At 43.4% G+C, this 20,076-nt stretch overlaps 1 protein-coding gene across 1 annotated transcript; it reads right to left on the reverse strand.

The window, feature by feature from the left end:
* Positions 1-7: 7 nt before the first annotated feature.
* On the reverse strand, positions 8-19,698 carry LOC309524485 (transmembrane protein 182-like). The gene is made up of 5 exons (XM_082242430.1): positions 19,227-19,698; positions 18,848-18,947; positions 15,005-15,103; positions 7,196-7,333; positions 8-1,558 (listed from the first exon to the last, which is right to left on the reverse strand). Exons 1-5 carry the CDS (start codon positions 19,365-19,367, stop codon positions 1,335-1,337), a joined length of 702 nt encoding a protein of 233 aa, XP_082098556.1. The 5' UTR covers positions 19,368-19,698; the 3' UTR covers positions 8-1,334.
* Positions 19,699-20,076: the final 378 nt, after the last annotated feature.

Below are 20,076 nucleotides of genomic sequence, written 5' to 3' on the forward strand. Positions count from 1 at the left end.
GTAAAGTACAGAGGGAAGCAAAAATAATAATAAATATATAACGGACAACAGAAAAGCATATATTGTTGTTAAGCCCGGGGGTGGGGGGGAATCTGCTATTGCAGAGAACTGAACTAAATGACCCATAAACTTCCCAGTTCCATTACACTAAATGTTTATAACTTGGACCACATGAAAGCATTCATAGCAACACCACAGCACTAATTCAGCGACCTGGCCTTCTGCACTACTGCCACATTGGCTAAAGCAATACATGGGCAACTGCACTCTATTTTTAAGAGCAGAAATATTTGTTCATATTAAAGCTAATGCCAAATGCCGAAAGAAATAACGGGTGATTAAGGGATTCTGTGGACACTTGCTTTCTTCTGCATAAGCAGAACCAGGACTAATTCACACATTTCCTTTCCTAATGAGGGAACACACATGACTGAGTTTACTTTTGCTTAGGTTAGCCACAGGGAGGTGGGAATAGGTTTCATTCTTCCAGGAAGCAGCACAGTTGCTTGCAGATGGGAGTTACAGCATTCACTTTCCCGTTGCCTTGCCATGACCAGATCCTGCGCTCATTGCAAACCTAGCCAGCGTTAACACTTGCACCTCACTTAGCGACCATGACGATTCCTATCGAAGCACACAAACCTTCCCCTTAGAAGGAGACTCTGAGCGTGGAGAAATACAATTGTACATCAAGGGAAAGTAGCCCTTGTTAAGATGAGCCAAGCACTGTCACTTGAGACTAGATTTGTGGCAAGCAAGAGGCAAGAGTTCTGGCCTTGCTAAAAGAATGGCACATTGGCACAAGGTGAATGCTAGGCGACTACTGGAAGGGTGATCTACAGCCTGTGCTGCCCGTTCCCTTCTTCTGTGGCTAATATATATGAGCAGGAGGTGTGGTTTCATTGCATATTCCTTCATTAAGAAGATAATGGTTGAATTGGCCCTAAGCCAAAATTCTTACATGAATCATTTCATATTTTTATCTGTCCCCCAGTGCGTTCAACACAGAGACATGAAGTTGCAAAATATCTCGTGTGTTGCATGCAGTTCATCAAGATCTGAAGGAATTTGAACAGTCTAATTTATGTCACTATTCCTTTATGACAAGGATATATAACTGAGACCGCAAATCCTATAAGGACATACCTGGATATAAGCTTCGCTGAACTCAGTAGGACTTACATCTGAGTAGATATGCATGGGATTGCATTAGCTACGTAAGCAGATCTAGAATAGCACCAGCAAACACATGGCTATAAGAGGGATAATGTATAAAAATAGCTTTTCAGCAAAACCTCGCCATAATTCCAACATTTCAAACAGCCGACATCTGATTAATCAGAGTGCAGATAAATTGTACGCCCTACCAGTAGGAACAGCATTCCTGAAAACATGGTAAAAAAAATTCCAACTAGAGCCAGTATAAAAGACCAGCCATAACGAACATAGACAGAAAAATCAGGACAGTCTATTTTCTTCATATTCACATAGTTTTCAAGATCAGCCATTGCCTGGACCCAGATGACGTAAAGGATTACCACCAATGTGAAGACAATACCTGAAGGAAGGAGGGAAAAAATAAGTTTTAGTAAAGATATATGATGGCTCAGTTTGCTTGAGAAATGCTTGGTATAGCCAGTGAAGGACAACGGTCAAGTTTTCCCCTAACACTAAGCCAAACCAAGCCTTAGCACAAATGGTTTGTCTCATAGCTATCAACTTACAGATTTGAAAATAAGGGACCAGCAGCCTCGAAAATAAGGGATCAGCAGCCAAAATAAAGGATCAACAATTACTTTGATAAAATACATATTTTGTTGCGTGCAAATGGCTTTAGATGCCTATTAGGTCCTATAAATTACCATATAGCATATATTCAACACAAAAAAGCAACAATTTGTTGTTGACAAAGCACAGCTTGACATAGAAAGGGCCCCATTACCTTCAGTAGCTTATTTAAGGGACAGCAGTGGGACATGGCCCTGGGATAAGGGACTGTCCCGCCAAATAAGGGACGCTTGACAGCTATGGTTTGTCTCCGCCAGACAAACCATCAGCTGCAAACCCAAGAACAAAACTTCCTCATAGCTTGTGGTTTGTGTGACACCCATGCTCAGAGGCCGCACAAAGCCAAACCATCGCTCAGCTCATGGCAGAACAGCAGCAAGAGGGGCAAAGGAGGAGAACGGCAGCCGCGATCATCTCTCTGGGAACCCGCACACATGCAGGTTTGCAATAAGTCACTGTCAAACTGCACCCCACAATCAGCTTGATATTCGTGTGTCCTCAATAGCATTGAAAGCTGGAAAAAAATGTGGTGAATAGGGACCAATATGGACATGAGCAGAGTTCAGATGAAGTTCCATACAGAGCAAACACACGTGTGACAGGGTCCTATCCCACTAGACATGCATCCAGAGTCATCTTCGTAAAACTCCTATTTAGGAACTAACATTCAGTCACATCATAACTTGCTGAAGCCACTTCCTGTAACCTTAAGCTATCTCTGTTTGCCTGCCTTTCTTTCTTGCCTTTCTTCTTTCAGAACATTTATCATGCTTTGAAAGGCAGGAGAGGATCTACTGCAAGTCTAATTGCAATGTCAGTTCATTATGAAGCGGGACGTGTCAAACGAAATGTATTTATTTTGGGAAGGCTGTTCTCAGCCTCTTATGCTGACAATTGTCAGGAAGGGCCGTGTTTTCGAGCCCAGTGGCTGAGATTAACCTCATCCCTGCCATCAACTTCAAGAAGCAGGCATTTTTAGAAACATTTCAGGCTGCAAACATATTTCTTCGTTTTCAGCTTGTTAGACCTTTGCTTGGGGCACAAATATCTGTTGTTTAGTCAAACAGGATTTTTTTTTAAAGAAAAAAAGAAAAAAGCTGCAGTGAATCACAAGCAACTGGGGGCAATTATTTTTAAAAAGTAAAATATATGTCTCAGAGAGATTAGGATAAATAAGCACTTTCATTCTTTTTCCCCCCTCTCCCCATGCCTTTCTATTTTCCTATTTTATTTTTAAAGGAGGCCCATGTTTGATACACAGCACTGTGGAATGAGATAAGACCCAGGCTGCTCGGAGGTCAGTCATTTCTGCCATTAACATTTATTCTTTTTAATCTGTTTCATGCACAGACACACACACACACACACACTTCTGCTCATTGTGGGAAGAGAAAAAGAACACAGAATCTTTATAAATGCCTAGGAATTCAAGAGCAATTTTCAGGCCTTCCTTATTCTTCCTGCACAGCAAAATGTCTTTCGCTCGTCAGCCGTGAATGGCTGTTTATGGCACAAAGCTTCCATTGCACAGACAAGAAGTCAACAGGTGCTGTAGAGAGTGACAGGAGCCTCCGGCAGGCGCCGCTGGTAAATGTAGAACTATGCTGATTTGTAAGCAATTGTTTTGCTCACAGGTTTACCTTGCAGACTTTGCTCCCACTGCGGGTGTCGTCGGGCTACGTATTGATACTTTCTCTACGCGAGTCAATAACCGAGAAGTTCCGCTGTTGAGACTTTTCGTAAGATCCAAGTTACTGCAGCGAGAGGCTGGCAGAAAATCTGAGGGTGTAATTTAGCATGAGCTTAGTAGCAAAAGGAGAAGAAGAAAAAGCCATCCGCACAGCTGTCTCTGTAATGATAGAGACGAATAGAAGGAACCAAAGTGTTCCACAAATAAGTGGTTGAGCAGGCCTAGGGAACAGCAGGCAAGGAACAGAAACCGAAGCAGGCATTTTTGCACTGACCTCAGAAGACTTGGGAGTGCGGGTGGCACTGTGGGTTAAACCACAGAGCCTAAGGCTTGCCGATCAGATGGTAGGCGGTTCGAATCCCCGTGACGGAGTGAGCTCCCGTTGCGCAGTCCCTGCTCCTGCCAACCTAGCAGTTCGAAAGCACGTCAAAGTGCAAGTAGATAATTAGGTACCACTCTGGCAGGAAGGTAAACGGTGTTTCTGTGCACTGCTCTGGTTTGCCAGAAGTGGCTTAATCATGCTGGCCACATGACCCGGAAGCTGTACGCCAGCTCCCTCGGCCAGTAAAGCGAGATGAGCGCCGCAACCCCAGAGTTGTCTGCGACTGAACCTAATGGTCAGGGGTCCCTTTACCTTTACAGAAGACTTGCACAGTTGAAGATCCTTTGCTGCCAACTCAAGTCTCTACTTTGAACATAAGAACATAAGAAAAGCCCTGCAGGATGAGGCCAGTGGCATCCTGTTCGCACAGTGGCCAACCAGATGTCCAAGGGAAGCCTGAAGGAAGTATCTGAGCAGAACAGCGTTCTCTCCATCTCTGATTCTCAGCAACTGCCAACCTAGCAGTTCGAAAGCACGTCAAAGTGCAAGTAGATAATTAGGTACCATTCTGGCGGGAAGGAAAACGGTGTTTCCGTGCGCTGCTCCGGTTTGTTTGGAGAGGCAAAGTATCTCCAACAGTTGGGGTAAAACACAGCTGTCGGGGATAGTAGCCATGTATAGCTTTATTGTCCATCAGCTCGTCCAACTCTCTTGCAAAGACATCCAAGTTGGTGGCCATCATTTCCTCTTGTGGGAGCAAATTCCAGTTTGTGCTTGGCATTAGGGTATTGGTGGTTTGCACCCCATGCATGAGACTCGCAGCGCACTTCTGTACAGGTAAACTCAGAATGTAAATTCCAGGAGATGTCATGGGGCTTAATCTCAGGTTAAGTGGCTATAGGATCTCAGCCGAAATGTTTCAAGTACAAATCTTGCTGCATTCAAATTGTAAACCAGAAGCTCCCTGAGAAGAAATGGATTCACCCCCATACAATCAATCGTCATGGTTGGGAGCAGAGAGAATAATTTCTTGACGGTTATTCTGGCTTGAGGGCTTTGCATGTGGCCCTCTAGATTTGAATACAGTCTAGACAACAGAGGTTAAATGAGTACCTCAGGGAGGGGGAAGCTTTTTTTAGTTTGAGGGCCACATCTCCTCATGAGTAATCTGGGGGGCCCCACACAATACCCCACTAGCATCCCAGAAAAAAACAGGACATCCCATTTTCTCACAAGAGAGCATGGCAGCCATTTTGAGTGCTGTGATCTCGTGCGATTTTTGGGTGCCATGCAAGCACGTCCCAGAAAAAAAAGTGTCTTTTGGATCCTTCTGCAGATCATGTGACTCACGCAGGAGCATGGGCAAGAAGATGTGCGTCCTGTTTTCAGGACTCAAAATGTTGAAGGGTATGGGTCACATACCAGTGTTGGCTGGTGCCATAGGGCAGGGCGACAGCTAGGATTCCTACTTTTGTACTGTAGGCCACGTTTCAGCCATGCCAATGTCGGAGGTTTCTACCCACAAATCTCTCAACACAAATAAGCAAGAGGCACTGCCACAGCCCAAGGACACATTCTAGTCAGGCAAAAGCAGTCAGGGTGGGCATGGACCAGGGCTGGCATGGAGGGGCTGGGGAAAGGGGGTGTGGCCTATAAAGGGATTATTGCCTCAGCTCAAGGGCCGGATAAGGAGTCCTGGAGGGCAACATTTGGCCCATAAACCTGTGGTCTCCCATCCATGCTCCAAAAACTTTGAAGTAATACATATCAACAGGAACTGAAAAGCAGGAGATTCTGAACAGTACCAAACTGCTACACTGATGGAGAACTACTGCTGCCAGCATTGGGCATGAATTCTTGGATTATGTGCAAACAGACACTGGCCACAAACTACAAAAGCACATCTTGCAAAAGCAGAGCCACAATGCAAACAGAATTCCCCACACATTTCTTCCAATACAGTGGCACCTCGCAAGACGAATGCCTCGCAAGACAAAAAACTCGCTAGACGAAAGGGTTTTTTGTTTTTTGAGCTGCTTCGCAAGACGATTTTCCCTATGGGCTTGCTTCGCAAGACAGAAACGTCTTGCAAGTTTGTTTCCTTTTTCTTAACACCGTTAATACAGCTGCGACTTGACTTCGAGGAGCAACTCAAAGAACGCAGTGTGGTAGCCTTTTTTGAGGTTTTTAAAGACTTTGGTGATTTTTGAAGCTTTTCCAAAACTTTCCCGACACCGTGCTTCGCAAGATGAAAATCGCAAGACGACAAAACTCGCGGAACGAATTAATTCCGTCTTGCGAGGCACCACTGTACTTAGTCCACAAAGTGCTTTATATTGTCTATTATTACCATCTTATTGATTAAAGAAACAGAGGTTAGAGACAATAGCAGTAAGCTTTCTTGGGCAAGTAGGAATTTCAGTTCAGGTGTTCTAGACCCAAGCAAGCATTCTCTTGACGCACTGGTCCTCACAGGCAAATCACACAGACCACCAAGAAAACTACATGAAGAAGCTTTCCCAGATTTAGACCGTGAGACTCTTAATCTCAGGGTTATGGGTTTGAGCCGCATGCTGGGCAAAAAGAGATTCCTGCATTGCAGGTCGTTTGACTAGATGACCCTCGTGGTCGCTACCAACTGTACAATTCTGTGATTCCATGACAGTGTGGCCTTGACACTGTTTCCTTTTCTTGACATTATAATCCTTCCAACCATGAAGGAATGAATGTCTTGTTGGAAGATAGATTCAGAATGCTAGAGCAATCCTAGGATCATCCTACTTTATTACCACTTAATGATATCTTGTGTGCCCTTCTTACATTATATAAATTATTAGTATGATTACACATATATTATATAATTACATAAAATTATTGTGCATTGTAGGAGATTGGACTAGATGACCCTTCCAGCTCTACAATTCTATTATCCTATGATTCCATTATTATTATTATTATTATTATTATTATTATTATTATTATTATTATTTGCCCTAGACCAGGCAAAGGCCAATTTCGGGCCTCCAGATGTTTGGGACTACAATTCCCATCATCCCTGACCACTGGTCTTGTTAGCTAGGGATGATGGGAATTGTAGTCCCAAACATCTGGAGGGCCGGAGTTTGCCTATGTCTGGTCTAGACCTATTGAAATGAACCATAGCTGCAACATGAACTCTCCCAATTCTTCCCCAGTGCCATTTTCTTCTGAGAGCCTTCTGCCAGAAAACCTCCAAAATAGCACGCAGAATTCCCTTGATGTGCATTTTGGTTTTGTTCTGCTTTGTTTTTTTAAAAAAGCCAAACCCACAATTCTAGGCCGAATGTTGCACGTTTGTTTGTTTTTTAAAAAGGAGCAGGGGTGGTTGAATTTGGATTAAAACAGTGAACACTTACCAGCAGTGATGAAAAAGCCTCCCCCAACTTTGTACAACGCGTGGCTACCAAAGGGTGCAGCGCAGATGATGAAGAAGCTCGCCACGACCACAGTGACCACTCCCAGCAACATGAGAACAGACCAGAAGCCACGATAAACTAGAGGTTATCAGGGGAAGGCAGGAAAGATACAGAAAGAGGATTTTTCAAAAACATCCTTACAACACAAGGCCATTTTACGAAGTCGCCCCCGCCCCGCCCCGCCTCCCATTTTCATTTTCTTCATCACCAAAGCTGATCATTTATTCTAACGTGGCTTCCTGTGCCTTAGTGATCTAAGACGCCATATGTCTTTCATTAGGCTTGAACGCCAAATCCTATCAGATGATCTTGGAATATAATAACGTTAAGTATACGTGTATACGGTTAATAAGTATACAGTATACGTGTGTGGTTAATAGGTTCGTTTACTTGGGGAATGGAAATGGTTCATAAAATGGTGTGCTGAACTGTAGCCAAGATTCTTCTAGATAATTATACGCTTTCGCTAGATAACAACCAAGTTCACCAAAGTAGAAACAGACACAAGAAAGAAAGCTCATTTGGGCATTCCTAGGACAGGGCCAGTTTAAGGATTCAGAATCCTTCCTCCTTAAAAAAATTACAACAAAAAAAACCAACCACGGAGATTTCGTGAAGCTCGTTTATTTCGGGGGGAAATACACTGGTGTGTGGTTTTTAAAATGAAACTGAAAACACCAACAGGACAACCGGGGGGGGGGGAAATATATGAAACGAGGAAGTCAAGTCTGCCTATCGCCGAAGCCATTCAGTTCTTTGTATATTATTCAATTCAAAATGCAAAACTACAGAATCTCATTGAGCCAAGGGCAAGCAATGCTGAATTAATGGAAGCAGCTGGTGATAAATGGGCTGAGAGTTTTGTGACATATGGTGGCCCCCAAAAAATGTTCATAACATAATAATTTAGCTGCTTAATTACACATCTATTTTCGGAGACACTTTAAAGACCGTGGCCGCGGAAATAAATTCGTTCTGTACATTGTAAAAAGGGGAATATCAATTCTTCTTGTTAGACAAATTATTTTATAGCCTGTTTTCCTAGAGCTAAAATGGAGGAGATAAGGAAAGAAAGTGTAGGCCTATGTATCATGGGTGACAGTTTAAGTTTAATAAGTGGATATCAAAAACAGTTTAATACGAGGTTTTGGTATTAATAGCACTGAACTAAGACAACCTATACTCAACCTATACTCATTCAACCAATCATATGTGACTGACGATGTCTCATAAATCTTACAATATATGAGAATTCTAGCAATCCACACTGTATATATTATCTTCAATGGAAGCAGACATTTGTATTTTCATTTCATAAACTGACCTTTAGTTTCCTTCGTTTATAACTATTCTGCAGATAGCTATAATTCTAAAAATATATTAAATAACTAGATGCTAGAGATGATAGGTAGATGATAGGTAGATGATAGATAGATGATAGATAGATAGATAGATAGATAGATAGATAGATAGATAGATATAGATATAGATAGATGATAGATAGATAGATAGATAGATAGATAGATAGATGATAGATAGATAGATAGATGATAGATAGATAGATAGATAGATAGATAGATAGATAGATAGATAGATGATAGATAGATAGATAGATAGATGATAGATAGATAGATAGATAGATAGATAGATAGATAGATGATAGATGATAGATGATAGATAGATAGATAGATAGATAGATAGATAGATGATATAGAGAGATAGATAGATATAGATAGATGATAGATAGATGATAGATGATAGATAGATAGATAGATAGATAGATAGATAGATAGATGATAGATAGATAGATGATAGATATAGAGTCATTGTAGGTCATTCCATTGTTTTAAAAATATATTCTTGCATGACAAGCACCCCACCTTGCCACACCCTGGAATTTATTACTTTGGCCAAATTGTTTTTCGCAGCTACTTGTTGAACTTCATTTGTGGCTACAGACAAAAATTGCATAAGGGAAAACAACAACATCCAAACAATTGTTGGAACTCATGAAAGTTAGACATGCCCACAATGTGGTTGGCACTGAGTAGACCCAATCCTTGATGCCCACGAACATTGTGGTCTGTGATGGTACCAGGACATGTAATGAGTCCTTTTAAAACTGAAGACTGTAGGCAGGTTCAAATGTGGAGAACCTTTCTACTTTGGGGCATGCCATCGATGCCTATTTTGCGTAGATTATTTGTTTAGATTATCCTGAACCATGAAGGTCCTCAACTTTAGAAGTCTTTTCCATTGGTGGTTCATCAAAGTATGCCTTCTTTAAATGGTGTAAGAGCTTTTCATTCAATTTTATTGGTTGATCGTGTTCATTCAAACTACCAGGAATAGTGCAAGATAGAGATAAGGTAGGATAGTTAATATATTGCTGTCTGCTCTGACACCTTGGAGTGGATAAGATATTACTCCAATTAAACTTCATTAATTCCTATAATTTTTTTCTATAAGGTTTTACCATTTGCCCAAATATGCATGTAGAAATTGGGCTATTTATCAGTTGTCTTCAGGCGACTGTGCAATCATGAGACTGTACTTAAATACTATGGGTTGAATCCACTCACGCAATGGGTCTTCTTCCTTTCCTCCTCCTGCAGCCTCCTTCAGCCTTCCCAAGATCTGCTCGAAAGGATCCACAACTCTTCAGAGCAGATATTGGGGGGCACGTGAGACTGCCAGAGGGAGGAGAGGAAGTTTCATACAGAGATGGATACAACCTGATACAAATTACCTTCCATATATCAGTTAGACAGTTTAAATTATTTGCTTTAAAACTTTGGTCATCAGCTGGGGGGCTAGTTAGGTTGAGGTAAAGGTAAAGGGACCCCTGACCGTTAGGTCTAGTTGTGGACAACTCTGTGGTTGTGGCGCTCATCTCGCTTTATTGGCTGAAGGAGCCGGCGTGCAGCTTCCAGGTCATGTGGCCAGCATGACTAAACCGCTTCTGGCGAACCAGAGCAGTGCATGGAAACGCCGTTTACCTTCCCGCCGGAACAGTACCTATTTATCTACTTGCACTTTGACGTGCTTTCAAACTGCTAGGTTGGCAGGAGCAGGGACCGAGCAACGGGAGCTTACCCGTCACGGGGATTCGAACTGCTGACCTTCTGATTGGCAAGCCCTAGGCTCTGTGGTTTAACCCACAGCGCCACCAGCATTATCACAGGGGGCCCCATGTTGTGCAATGAAATTTTGTCTACCAAAGCAAACACAGAAACCTTTTATGTAGTATAGTTAACCCCATTTACCAGCAAGTAACACATTTTCTCCCTACAGTTCAAAAAAGAAAACTCTCTGAAGAATCCATTTGAGAAATCCATCCCTGGGAACAGTAAAAGGTAAAAGGTAAAGGATCCCTGGATGGTTAAGTTCAGTTAAAGGCAGCTATGGGGTTGCAGCGCTCATCTCGTTTTCAGGCCGAGGGAGCCAGCATTTTCCCACAGACAGCTTTCTGGGTCATGTGGCCAGCATGACTAAACCGCTTCTGGTGCAACGGAACACCTGATGGAAATCAGAGTGCACGGAAACGCCGTTTACCTTCCTGCTGCAACGGTACCTATTTATCTACAGTAGTACCTTGGATCTCTAACTTAATCCATTCCGGGAGTCCTTTCATCTCCTAGAAGCATTCAAAAGCCAAGGCACAGCTTCTAATTGGCTGCAGGAGCTTCCTGCACCCAATTGGAAGCCACGTCAGATGTTCGGCTTCCAAAAAACCTTTGCAAACCAGAACACTTACTGCCGGGTTCGCAGCGTCCGGGAGCCGATTTGTTCAGGGGCCAAGCCGTTCAACAACCAAGGCACCACTGTACTTGCACTGGTGTGCTTTCGAACTTCTAGGTTGGCAGGAGCTGGGGCAGAACAATGGGAGCTCACTCTGTCACGGGGATTCGAACTGCCAACCTTCCAATTGGCAAGCCCAAGAGGCTCAGTGGTTTAGACTGCAGGAACAGTACAGTACATAATGCACTATATCTTCCACTGCCGCACATAAACAGCAGTTTACAGATATTATAGTATGTCTCCCATACTGTATATAAATCAGTTTTATTTCCAATATTTACATTCAAAATCTTTCTAAAGTAAAACACTGTAGGAAAGTAACAGAGAAATTCGACCAGGGCTATGTATTCCACGTCTGGCTACTCTGTGTTGTTGCAACAGGGTGACAGAGAATAGTTTCCATAACTTAACTGTGCAACATTTTTCTTCAGCGTGTCACAGCACTTGCCTTGGCAATGTTACCCAAAGCTAAAAATATAACTGAGTCAGGACAGGACAAGGAAGACAGAACTGAATGGGCTGTACCCAAGTTTGATTTCTCAAATAGCAATATCATTCTGGCATCTCTCAGGGAGGCGCCATTTCCATTCTAAGAGAACGAGGGAAGTGTTCATGATGAATCCTGGAACCACTTTTTCTAGGAAAATAGCACTGGCCAGAACTAATATATTATTATCATCACCAAATAGGAGTTAGTGGGGTTTTTTGTATTTTTGATTCATGATTGTTCAGAAAAGTTATTCTTTATGGCTGTATTATTATTTTTTTTATTTTAAAAATCAATATCCTAGACGACTGTTTGGCTCTTAACCATTTATTTGTTCAATCAATATGTGCTCACTTATTTAAAAATCTCAGAGACGGCATGTCTGAAAGCAAAGAGCAGTTTCCAGAATGGGGCACACAACTTTCAGTTGCTGTTGCTCACAGCTAACAGAAAGAACTGTCTTTACCAAGGGTGCTTGGTTGTTGTTTTTTAAAAGGTGTTTTTTTTCCATTTGCAAATACAGAATCTGGAAAGCTTCACATCCACACACAGCACAAGGCAAAATGAAAGCTATAGAAGGATCACATTTGCATAGATTTCTGAGAAGATCTATCAGGTTCAGCTGCCTGCCTGCAGTTTCAGCCTGAAAAGAATTATCTGCTAACTTTAAGCGGTAGAAATAATGTTTCTGTTTTGTCATAGTTGGGTAGGCATGTGGGATTAATAACACCAGATAAGGCCTGCAATCCTGCTTATGTTTACTTGGGAGTAAGATTCCTTGAGTTCAGTGGGATTCACCTTTCAGTAAGCATATATGTCAGGCTAGAAGACTTGTAAAGGTAAAGGGTAAAGGGACCCCTGACCATCAGGTCCAGTCGTGGCCGACTCTGGGGTTGCAGCGCTCATCTTGCTTTATTGGCTGAGGGAGCTGGCGTACAGCTTCCGGGTCATGTGGCCAGCATGACTAAGCCGCTTCTGGCGAACCAGAGCAGCGCACGGAAACATCGTTTACCTTCCCACTGCTCTGGTACTTATTTATCTACTTGCACTTTGGCATGCTTTCAAACTGCTAGGTTGGCAGGAGCAGGGACCGAGCAACGGGAGCTCACCCCGTCGCGGGGATTCGAACCGCCAACCTTCTGATCGGCAAGTCCTAGGCTCTGTGGTTTAACCCACAGCACCACCCGCATCCCTTAGACTTGTAGTCCTTGTTTTATGCCCAATTGGGAAAAGACATTTAAAAATGCATAATATCACCATAGCATACCCTCCCTCCAACATCCCACAGAAGAAAATCAAGTTGTGCATATTTTGGGGCCACACTCCCGTGGGAGCCAGGTGACTTGCACAAAAGCATGGCCCCCCAAAGCAGGCATCTTTGGGGGGGCCACACTCTTGCAGGAACCAAACCAGGACATCCTGCGATCCCATCAGAAGCCAGTGTGGATCCTGGAAGTTTGGGATGTACCGCTCAGTGGGACAGTAGACGAGTATGCTATAGTTAAAATTAAAAGATGTAATGGGAGATAACGTTTAACAGAAATGGAATTCCAACCATCCATCAGTGACAAATAGACTGAGAAATGCAATGCGCTTAACACTCAGAACACATATAATCTTCAGTGTGCACACATTGTAAGCAAAGGTGACAAATACTTTGCCACATACTTCTTGTCTTGGAAATTAAGAGTTACCCTGGGAAATGGGTAGCTGAGGACACAAAAAGGGATTCTAAAAAGAAGAATGCAGGGCCCCAAAGACAAACAACAATATAATGAATAATAATAATAATAGTTCCATTAGTTCTTCACAGTGAACTGACTTGTTATGTGGTAGTGCCGGCTTACGGCGAATATTAGATCTAAATTTTAGAACTCCATGTTTTCAATTGTCTCTGGAAAACAGCAATTTAAAATCTGAACATTTATTTAATCCTGTTGCTCTGGGTGGTGAAAATCTTAAGATCGTAGTTAGCAATGAGATTGGTCCATATGAAGAAATTAAAGTTGAGCATTTCTGTGTCATGGTGATTTCCAAGTGTCATGAACACTGCAATCCTATACATTTTACACAGAAGTAAGCCCCATTGAGTTCAGTGAAGCTTACTCCTACTATGTAAGTGGAAATGAGCTTGCAGCCTAAGAATGTCTGTAAGTAAGCCTGAAATAACAGCAAATTTCTTATGTTTTCTTTTAGATAGGCACAACTATTTAGAATGGGTTAACAAATTGTTACTGCCTTTGAGGCAACATTAGAACAGCCAGGAAGCTACATTTCTGTGGATTGTTTAAAATCAAAGATAATGCAATTATGTTTTAAGTAATGAAGTCTTGGTGTGATTAGGTCAATTTGAAACAGCACCAATGTATAAACACAACACATGTTTTATAAAATAGTAAAGGTTAAGGTAAAGGGACCCCTGACCCTTAGGTCCAGTCATGGCCGACTCTGGGGTTGCGGTGCTCATCTCACTTTATTGGCTGAGGGAGCCGGCGTACAGCTTCCAGGTCATGTGGCCAGCATGACTGAGCCACTTCTGGCAAACCAGAGCAGCGCACGGAAATGCTGTTTACCTTCCCGCCGGAGCGGTACCTATTTATCTACTTGCACTTTGAAGTGCTTTCAAACTGCTAGGTGGGCAGGAGCAGGGACTGAGCAACGGGAGCTCACCCCGTCATGGGGATTCAAACTGCCGACCTTCTGATCGGCAAGTCCTAGACACCGTGGTTTAACCCACAGTGCCACCCGCGTCCCAATAAAAAATAAAATAGTATATGATACCAAATCATATCACGTGACACAAAAGATTACATGACAGAAATGGAACAAGGTGTAAGTAGGACTTTTTTTCCAATTAAAGCACTTATGGTAGATAATAATCAGTTTCAATGCATACATTTAGGAGGTGCTGATGTATAGCGATCATTAATGAAACGGCAATGGCAAATAATATTGATTGAAACATATGAAATAGTGGGTGGAAATCAACTAAGCCAGGGGTCAGCAAACTTTTTCAGCAGGGGGCCGGTCCACTGTCCCTCAGACCTTGTGGGGGGCCGGACTATTTTTTTTAATTTTTTTGCGGGGGGGGGGGAGAACGAATTCCTATGCCCCACAAATAACCCAGAGATGCATTTTAAATAAAAGCACACATTCTACTCATGTAAAAACAGCAGGGAGGCCCAACAAATAACCCAGAATGCATTTTAAATAAAAGGACACATTCTACTCATGGAAAAACACGCTGATTCCCGGACCATCCGCAGGGCGGATTTAGAAGGCGCTTGGACCAGATCCGGCCCTCGGGCCTTACGGTAGTTTGCCTCCCCATGAACTAAGCTTTACTCAGATTGCAGCATGGTCCTTTTAGCCTAGGATTCTGTTTTCCAACAGGAGAGCTCTCACACAAGTCATGAAAGCAATAGCGCTATTGACACAGTAGTGAACAGGAAAATACTTACTAATTGCCGAGTTGTAGGCAGTTGAATTGTGCTCATCTCGGAAGAACGGAAACGGAGAGAGATAGGCATGGGTGCAGTTTTTCGTAGGCGACTGGTTTGCTGAAAAAAAGCAACCGCACACATTTGAACTAGTGTCCTGCATTTATTGGAATCTGCAGAGGAAGCCGTTAGACATACCATAGCCTAGACATGTCTATCTTTACAGTGATACAGAGAAGGGATTTATCCATGGTGCAACAAACTCCTATGGACTTTGGGCAGGCAACAGATGTTGGATGCTTTCATTTACAATTAAAAATATGCCTCTTTTCCAGGTTTTCCCAACGGTTTATATCAGTTCCTAGCTTTCTAGCTATTGTGATTGATACTGATGTTTTATTGCTGTTTTATTAAGAAGGCTTTTGTTATATAATGTGCCTTAAAGTGCATACATTGAGTAAGTATAGGGTACAGTAGCACCTCGGTTTTTGAACGTCTCCGTTGACTAACATTTTAGAACTCGAACGCTGTAAACCCAAAAGTAAATGCTTTGGTTTTTGAATGCGCCTCAGAAGTCGAACCGGAAACACAGCTTCCGTATTGAGATTTCTGCTTTGAGGCTTCCATTTTGAGTTTTCAGTTTTTGAATGTTTCAGAACTTGAACAGTCTTCCGGAAAAGATTATATTCAAAAACCAAGGTGCCACTGTGGTCAGTGGGGTGTTATCCAGATATTTTAAACCTCAACTCCCATTAACCTCAACTAACGGGCAGAGATTATGAGAGTTGTAGGTCACAACAGCTGGAGGATACAATATTCCTTTATTTACCTCTTTATTTAATTTCTATCCTGCTCTTCTTCCCAAATGGGCTTAGTGTGGCAAACAACAAAACTGCAAAGCAATACAAACAAATGCTTTGCTTTGTTTTGTTTTAAACATTTAAAACATTTTTTTAAAAAAAATCTCAAAACATTTTTTTCAAAAGACCCAGATTATTATTTCATATTGGCGATACCTGCACTAAGTGGCTGTTCCTTTGTTTTGTTGTTTGGCTAAAGTATTGCTACTGTTTACTGGTTGTATGGTTCTAAATTACCGTATTTTTCGCACCATTGGACGCACCGGACAATAGGACGCACTTTGTTTTAGAGGGGGGAGAACAAGGGAAAAAAAATCTCCCCCTCTCTGCCCAGCGCCCCTTCAGTGAAGCGGCAGGAGGCGCTGCACAGAGAGGGGGAGAACTTTCCCCTCTTGTTTTCCCACTCTAAAACAAGGTGTCGTTTAAGGTGCGTTCAGGCGGCTACCTTGGAAGCCTGGAGAGCGAGAGGGGTCGGTGTGCACTGACCCCTCTCGCTCTCCAGGCTTCAGGTTCCTTTCGACCTGCTCTTTGGGGCTGGCGGGGGGAAGCCCACCACCAGCCCCAAAGAGCAGGTCAGAGAGCAGCGGAAAGGCACAGCGGACAGGCTCCTGCCATAGCCGCGCGTCACCTCCCCAGCCGGGAGAGCGTGCGCGGGGCTAAAGCAGCCTCCCGCGACCCTCTCCCAGCTGGAGAGGTGACACGCAGCTATGGCAGGAGCCTCTATAGCAGCGCGTCACCTCCCCAGCCGGGAGAGCGCGCGCGGGGCTAAAGCAGCTTCCCGCGACCCTCTCTCAGCTGGAGAGGTGACACACAGCTATGGCAGGAGCCTCTATAGCAGCGCGTCACCTCCCCAGCCGGGAGAGCGCGCGTGGGGCTAAAGCAGCCTCCCGCGACCCTCTCCCAGCTGGAGAGGTGACGCGCAGCTATGGCAGGAGCCTCTATAGCAGCGCGTCACCTCCCCAGCCGGGAGAGCGCGCGCGGGGCTAAAGCAGCCTCCCGCGACCCTCTCCCAGCTGGAGAGGTGACGCGCAGCTATGGCAGGAGCCTTTATAGCAGCGCGTCACCTCCCCAGCCGGGAGAGCGCGCGCGGGGCTAAAGCAGCCTCCCGCGACCCTCTCCCAGCTGGAGAGGTGACACGCAGCTATGGCAGGAGCCTCTATAGCCGCGCGTCACCTCCCCAGCCAGGAGAGGGTCGCAGGTGCTTCTTTAGCCCCGCGTGCGCTCTCCCGGCTGGAGAGGTGACGTGGGGCTGTAGAGGCTCCTGCCATAGCCGCGCTTCACCTCTCCAGCCGGGAGAGGGTCGCGGGGCTACGGCGTCTTCGCTCCATAGGACGCACACACATTTCCCCTTCATTTTTGAAGGAGAAAAAGTGCGTCCTATAGAGCGAAAAATACGGTATGTTATTGCAAAGCGTTCTTGTGCGTTATATTGCAAGGAGGGCCTTGCATATTTCAATAAAATAATTAATAGCTATCATACTTGAACTTCTCAAGCACTGCAAGCAGCTCATACGCCATCATTTAATCTGTCCTGTTCTGCATGCCACCTGTTTTTCATTATGATTCGTTATTTTTAAAGCTCCCAGGATAATGAGGTGCAGTATAAAATAAAAAAAAGACCCTGCATGCCTGCCTGTGGGTTTGCAATATACTGTATTTTTCGCCCCATAGGACGCACTTTTTCCCCTCCAAAAATGAAGGGGAAATCTGGGTGCGTCCTATGGGGCGAATGCAGGCTTTCGTTGAAGCCTGGAGAGTGAGAGGTGTCGGTGCGCACCGACCCCTCTCCCTCTCCAGGCTTCAGGAAGTTATCTGCAAGCCTTGCAAGCCGGCGGGAGTTCCCGCGGGCTCGCAAGGCTTGCGGATAGCAGCTTGTTCTGGTGGCTGGGGGGGGGGAATAATTTTTTTTTATTCATTTACCCCCCAAAAAACGAGGTATGTCCTATGGGCCAGTGTGCCCTATAGGGCGAAAAATACGGTAAATCAAAGATACTTTGTGCTAGAGTGGTGCAAGAGGAAGGTAAACCCAAATTCAAGTATATTCTCCTACCTGTTCAACCTCTTGAACAAGCAGAGGCATCCAAAATTATGTAAAACCTAGTGCAAGAGCCTTTGCCAACCGGGTGCCCTCCATATAGTTTGGACTACAATTCATTTATATATATATATATATATATATATATATATATATATATATATATATTCTGTTTAACAATTTAAAGTACTCATTTTTACATCCTTAAGATATCAAAGACTTCCCTTCTTCTCTTCCCATGGTTCATTTTACATATCATAAATCCCTGCATATTTTACAAAAACTATACCATTCAGTATTCTATTACTACATACATCAAAACTTATTTACACTGTTGAATTTATCTTAATGGTGCCAGCGTTTTCAGCTGCACACAATTATTTCCCATATATTCAATAAACATTTTCCAGTCTTCTCTAAACGTATGTTCTTCTCGTTCTCTTATTCTATATGTTAAGTCTTCAAGCTGCGCATATTCTGTCAATTTAAGTTGCCATTTTCTTTGGTTGGGACCTCACCCATTTGCCATTTGGGGGATAACAAAACACGGGCCGCAGTCGTGGCATACATAAATAACCTTTTTGGGGGAATTTCAGTATGAATTATCCCCAACAGAAAAGACTCTGCGGGGTTTTGGACTACAATTCTCATCAGCCCCATCTATCCTGGCTGTTGACAAATGCTATAGTACAGCAGTGTGTGAACCCTTGTACGAACTGCTGCAAACATATTTGAACAATGTACTTGTACAAGCATTTGCAGAATTGCACCAAAGGGATCCCTCTGTGATCACTGCGAAACATTACAGCATTGTCGCTCCTAATGTGTGAGCAAACATCTATGATGACCACCACTTTAAGAACCAGGGCATTATACAAATGGCGCTCTTTTGGGAAATGCAGACATACTTTAAATAAAAGCACCAATTCTAAGTAAAATTATATTGCCAAAAAAAGGGGGGATACTTACTGTACCAAAACTTTAACATACTGTGGGCATTCTCTTCGACGTTCCCATCAAACCAGCACCTCCAGAAAAAACCCTCATGGTGGAAAGTTACTCTCTCTTCCTGTATAAAAGAAACATGTAAATTGCTATTCACCAAGTGGAGCTCTATTCCCTGTGCAAATATAGACACATACAGGCAAGTAAGAAATAGGAAGGTTTCTGAACAAAATTATGGGGAGGTTTGAGAATCACATAATATCATCTCCTGGATGTTAATAGGGTTTAGATGAGGCTCACAGTAACCTATACAGAGTGTTCCTCATTTGCAAGAGATATTTCTGGTGAGAAAGAAGCAAGCACCATTCAGATGCCATTCAGAGGAATAAAAATATATACTAACCCTGGTGTCATTCATGCCTTCTGAACACCTTCCAACCTCTGTAGCAAGAAGCCAATAGTCCGTTCCGAAGGCAACCAAAAAGAACAAGATCCCGAGAGCTCCAAATAAGCCTCCAAAAAATATCCCGACTCTCAATTTCATTGCTGATTTGTTTGTTTATTTGTTGTTGTTCTTTGACAAAATGGACGTGAAAGATTTATAATATACTTTTAGTGAGAAAGAAAAACCTCCCCCGAAAAACAGCGCATCGAGGATTAAACTGCCGGACCAGAAGTTCTGCCGAAAGAATTGAAGTCTTGAAAGAAGTTGGTGGTTTTTTTATTAAAAAAATATATCTTTCTCAATGGGTTTCCCACTTGTGCTGTGGTTTGATTAGTGCTCCATTAAAGTGCAGCCTAACGAATAGACAGGACTTCTATTTTAGGACACTCCATGGAAGAAGGAACTAGACAGGCTTTCCCTTCGCTAGGAGTGGCCAGCCCAAAATAGCTGACCTTCCCTTAGCTGGGTATTGACTGGAAATATTGTGGCACTTGGTGCATCAACAGACCTGGAAGAGGGATGAAGTTACTGCGTGCCCTTGTTACTCGGCGCAGGTTTGAGTTTCAACTCCAGCAAGCATGTACGCCATGTAATCAATGTATCTACCTCCCATAAGCAGGCAAGGAATTGGCTCAGCCTCCATCGCAGACAAGCACATAAAAGCACAGAGCCAGGCTGAGACCCAGGAACATACATGCTACACCGAAAGCTTGGGCCTCATTGATCGACGAGCACACCCAGACAAATATCAGGCGTTGTTACAGAGCTTTCTTGACCCGTTAAAAGTGACAATTTAGAATAGATTTAG

Source organism: Podarcis vaucheri, assembly GCF_965113315.1.
Source record: "Podarcis vaucheri genome assembly, contig: HAP1_SCAFFOLD_325, whole genome shotgun sequence".
Classification (NCBI taxonomy): domain Eukaryota; kingdom Metazoa; phylum Chordata; class Lepidosauria; order Squamata; family Lacertidae; genus Podarcis; species Podarcis vaucheri.

Bases quoted from the DNA above. Each gene is read 5' to 3' on its own strand.
- LOC309524485 (XM_082242430.1), bottom strand. From the start codon at position 19,367: ATGAAATTGAGAGTCGGGATATTTTTTGGAGGCTTATTTGGAGCTCTC. The intron at 7,334-15,004 runs GTAAGTATTTTC...GATAACCTCTAG, and splicing joins TGCCTACAACTCGGCAATTA to TTTATCGTGGCTTCTGGTCT. The intron at 1,559-7,195 runs GTAAGTGTTCAC...TCCTTCCTTCAG, and splicing joins AGGCTTTTTCATCACTGCTG to GTATTGTCTTCACATTGGTG.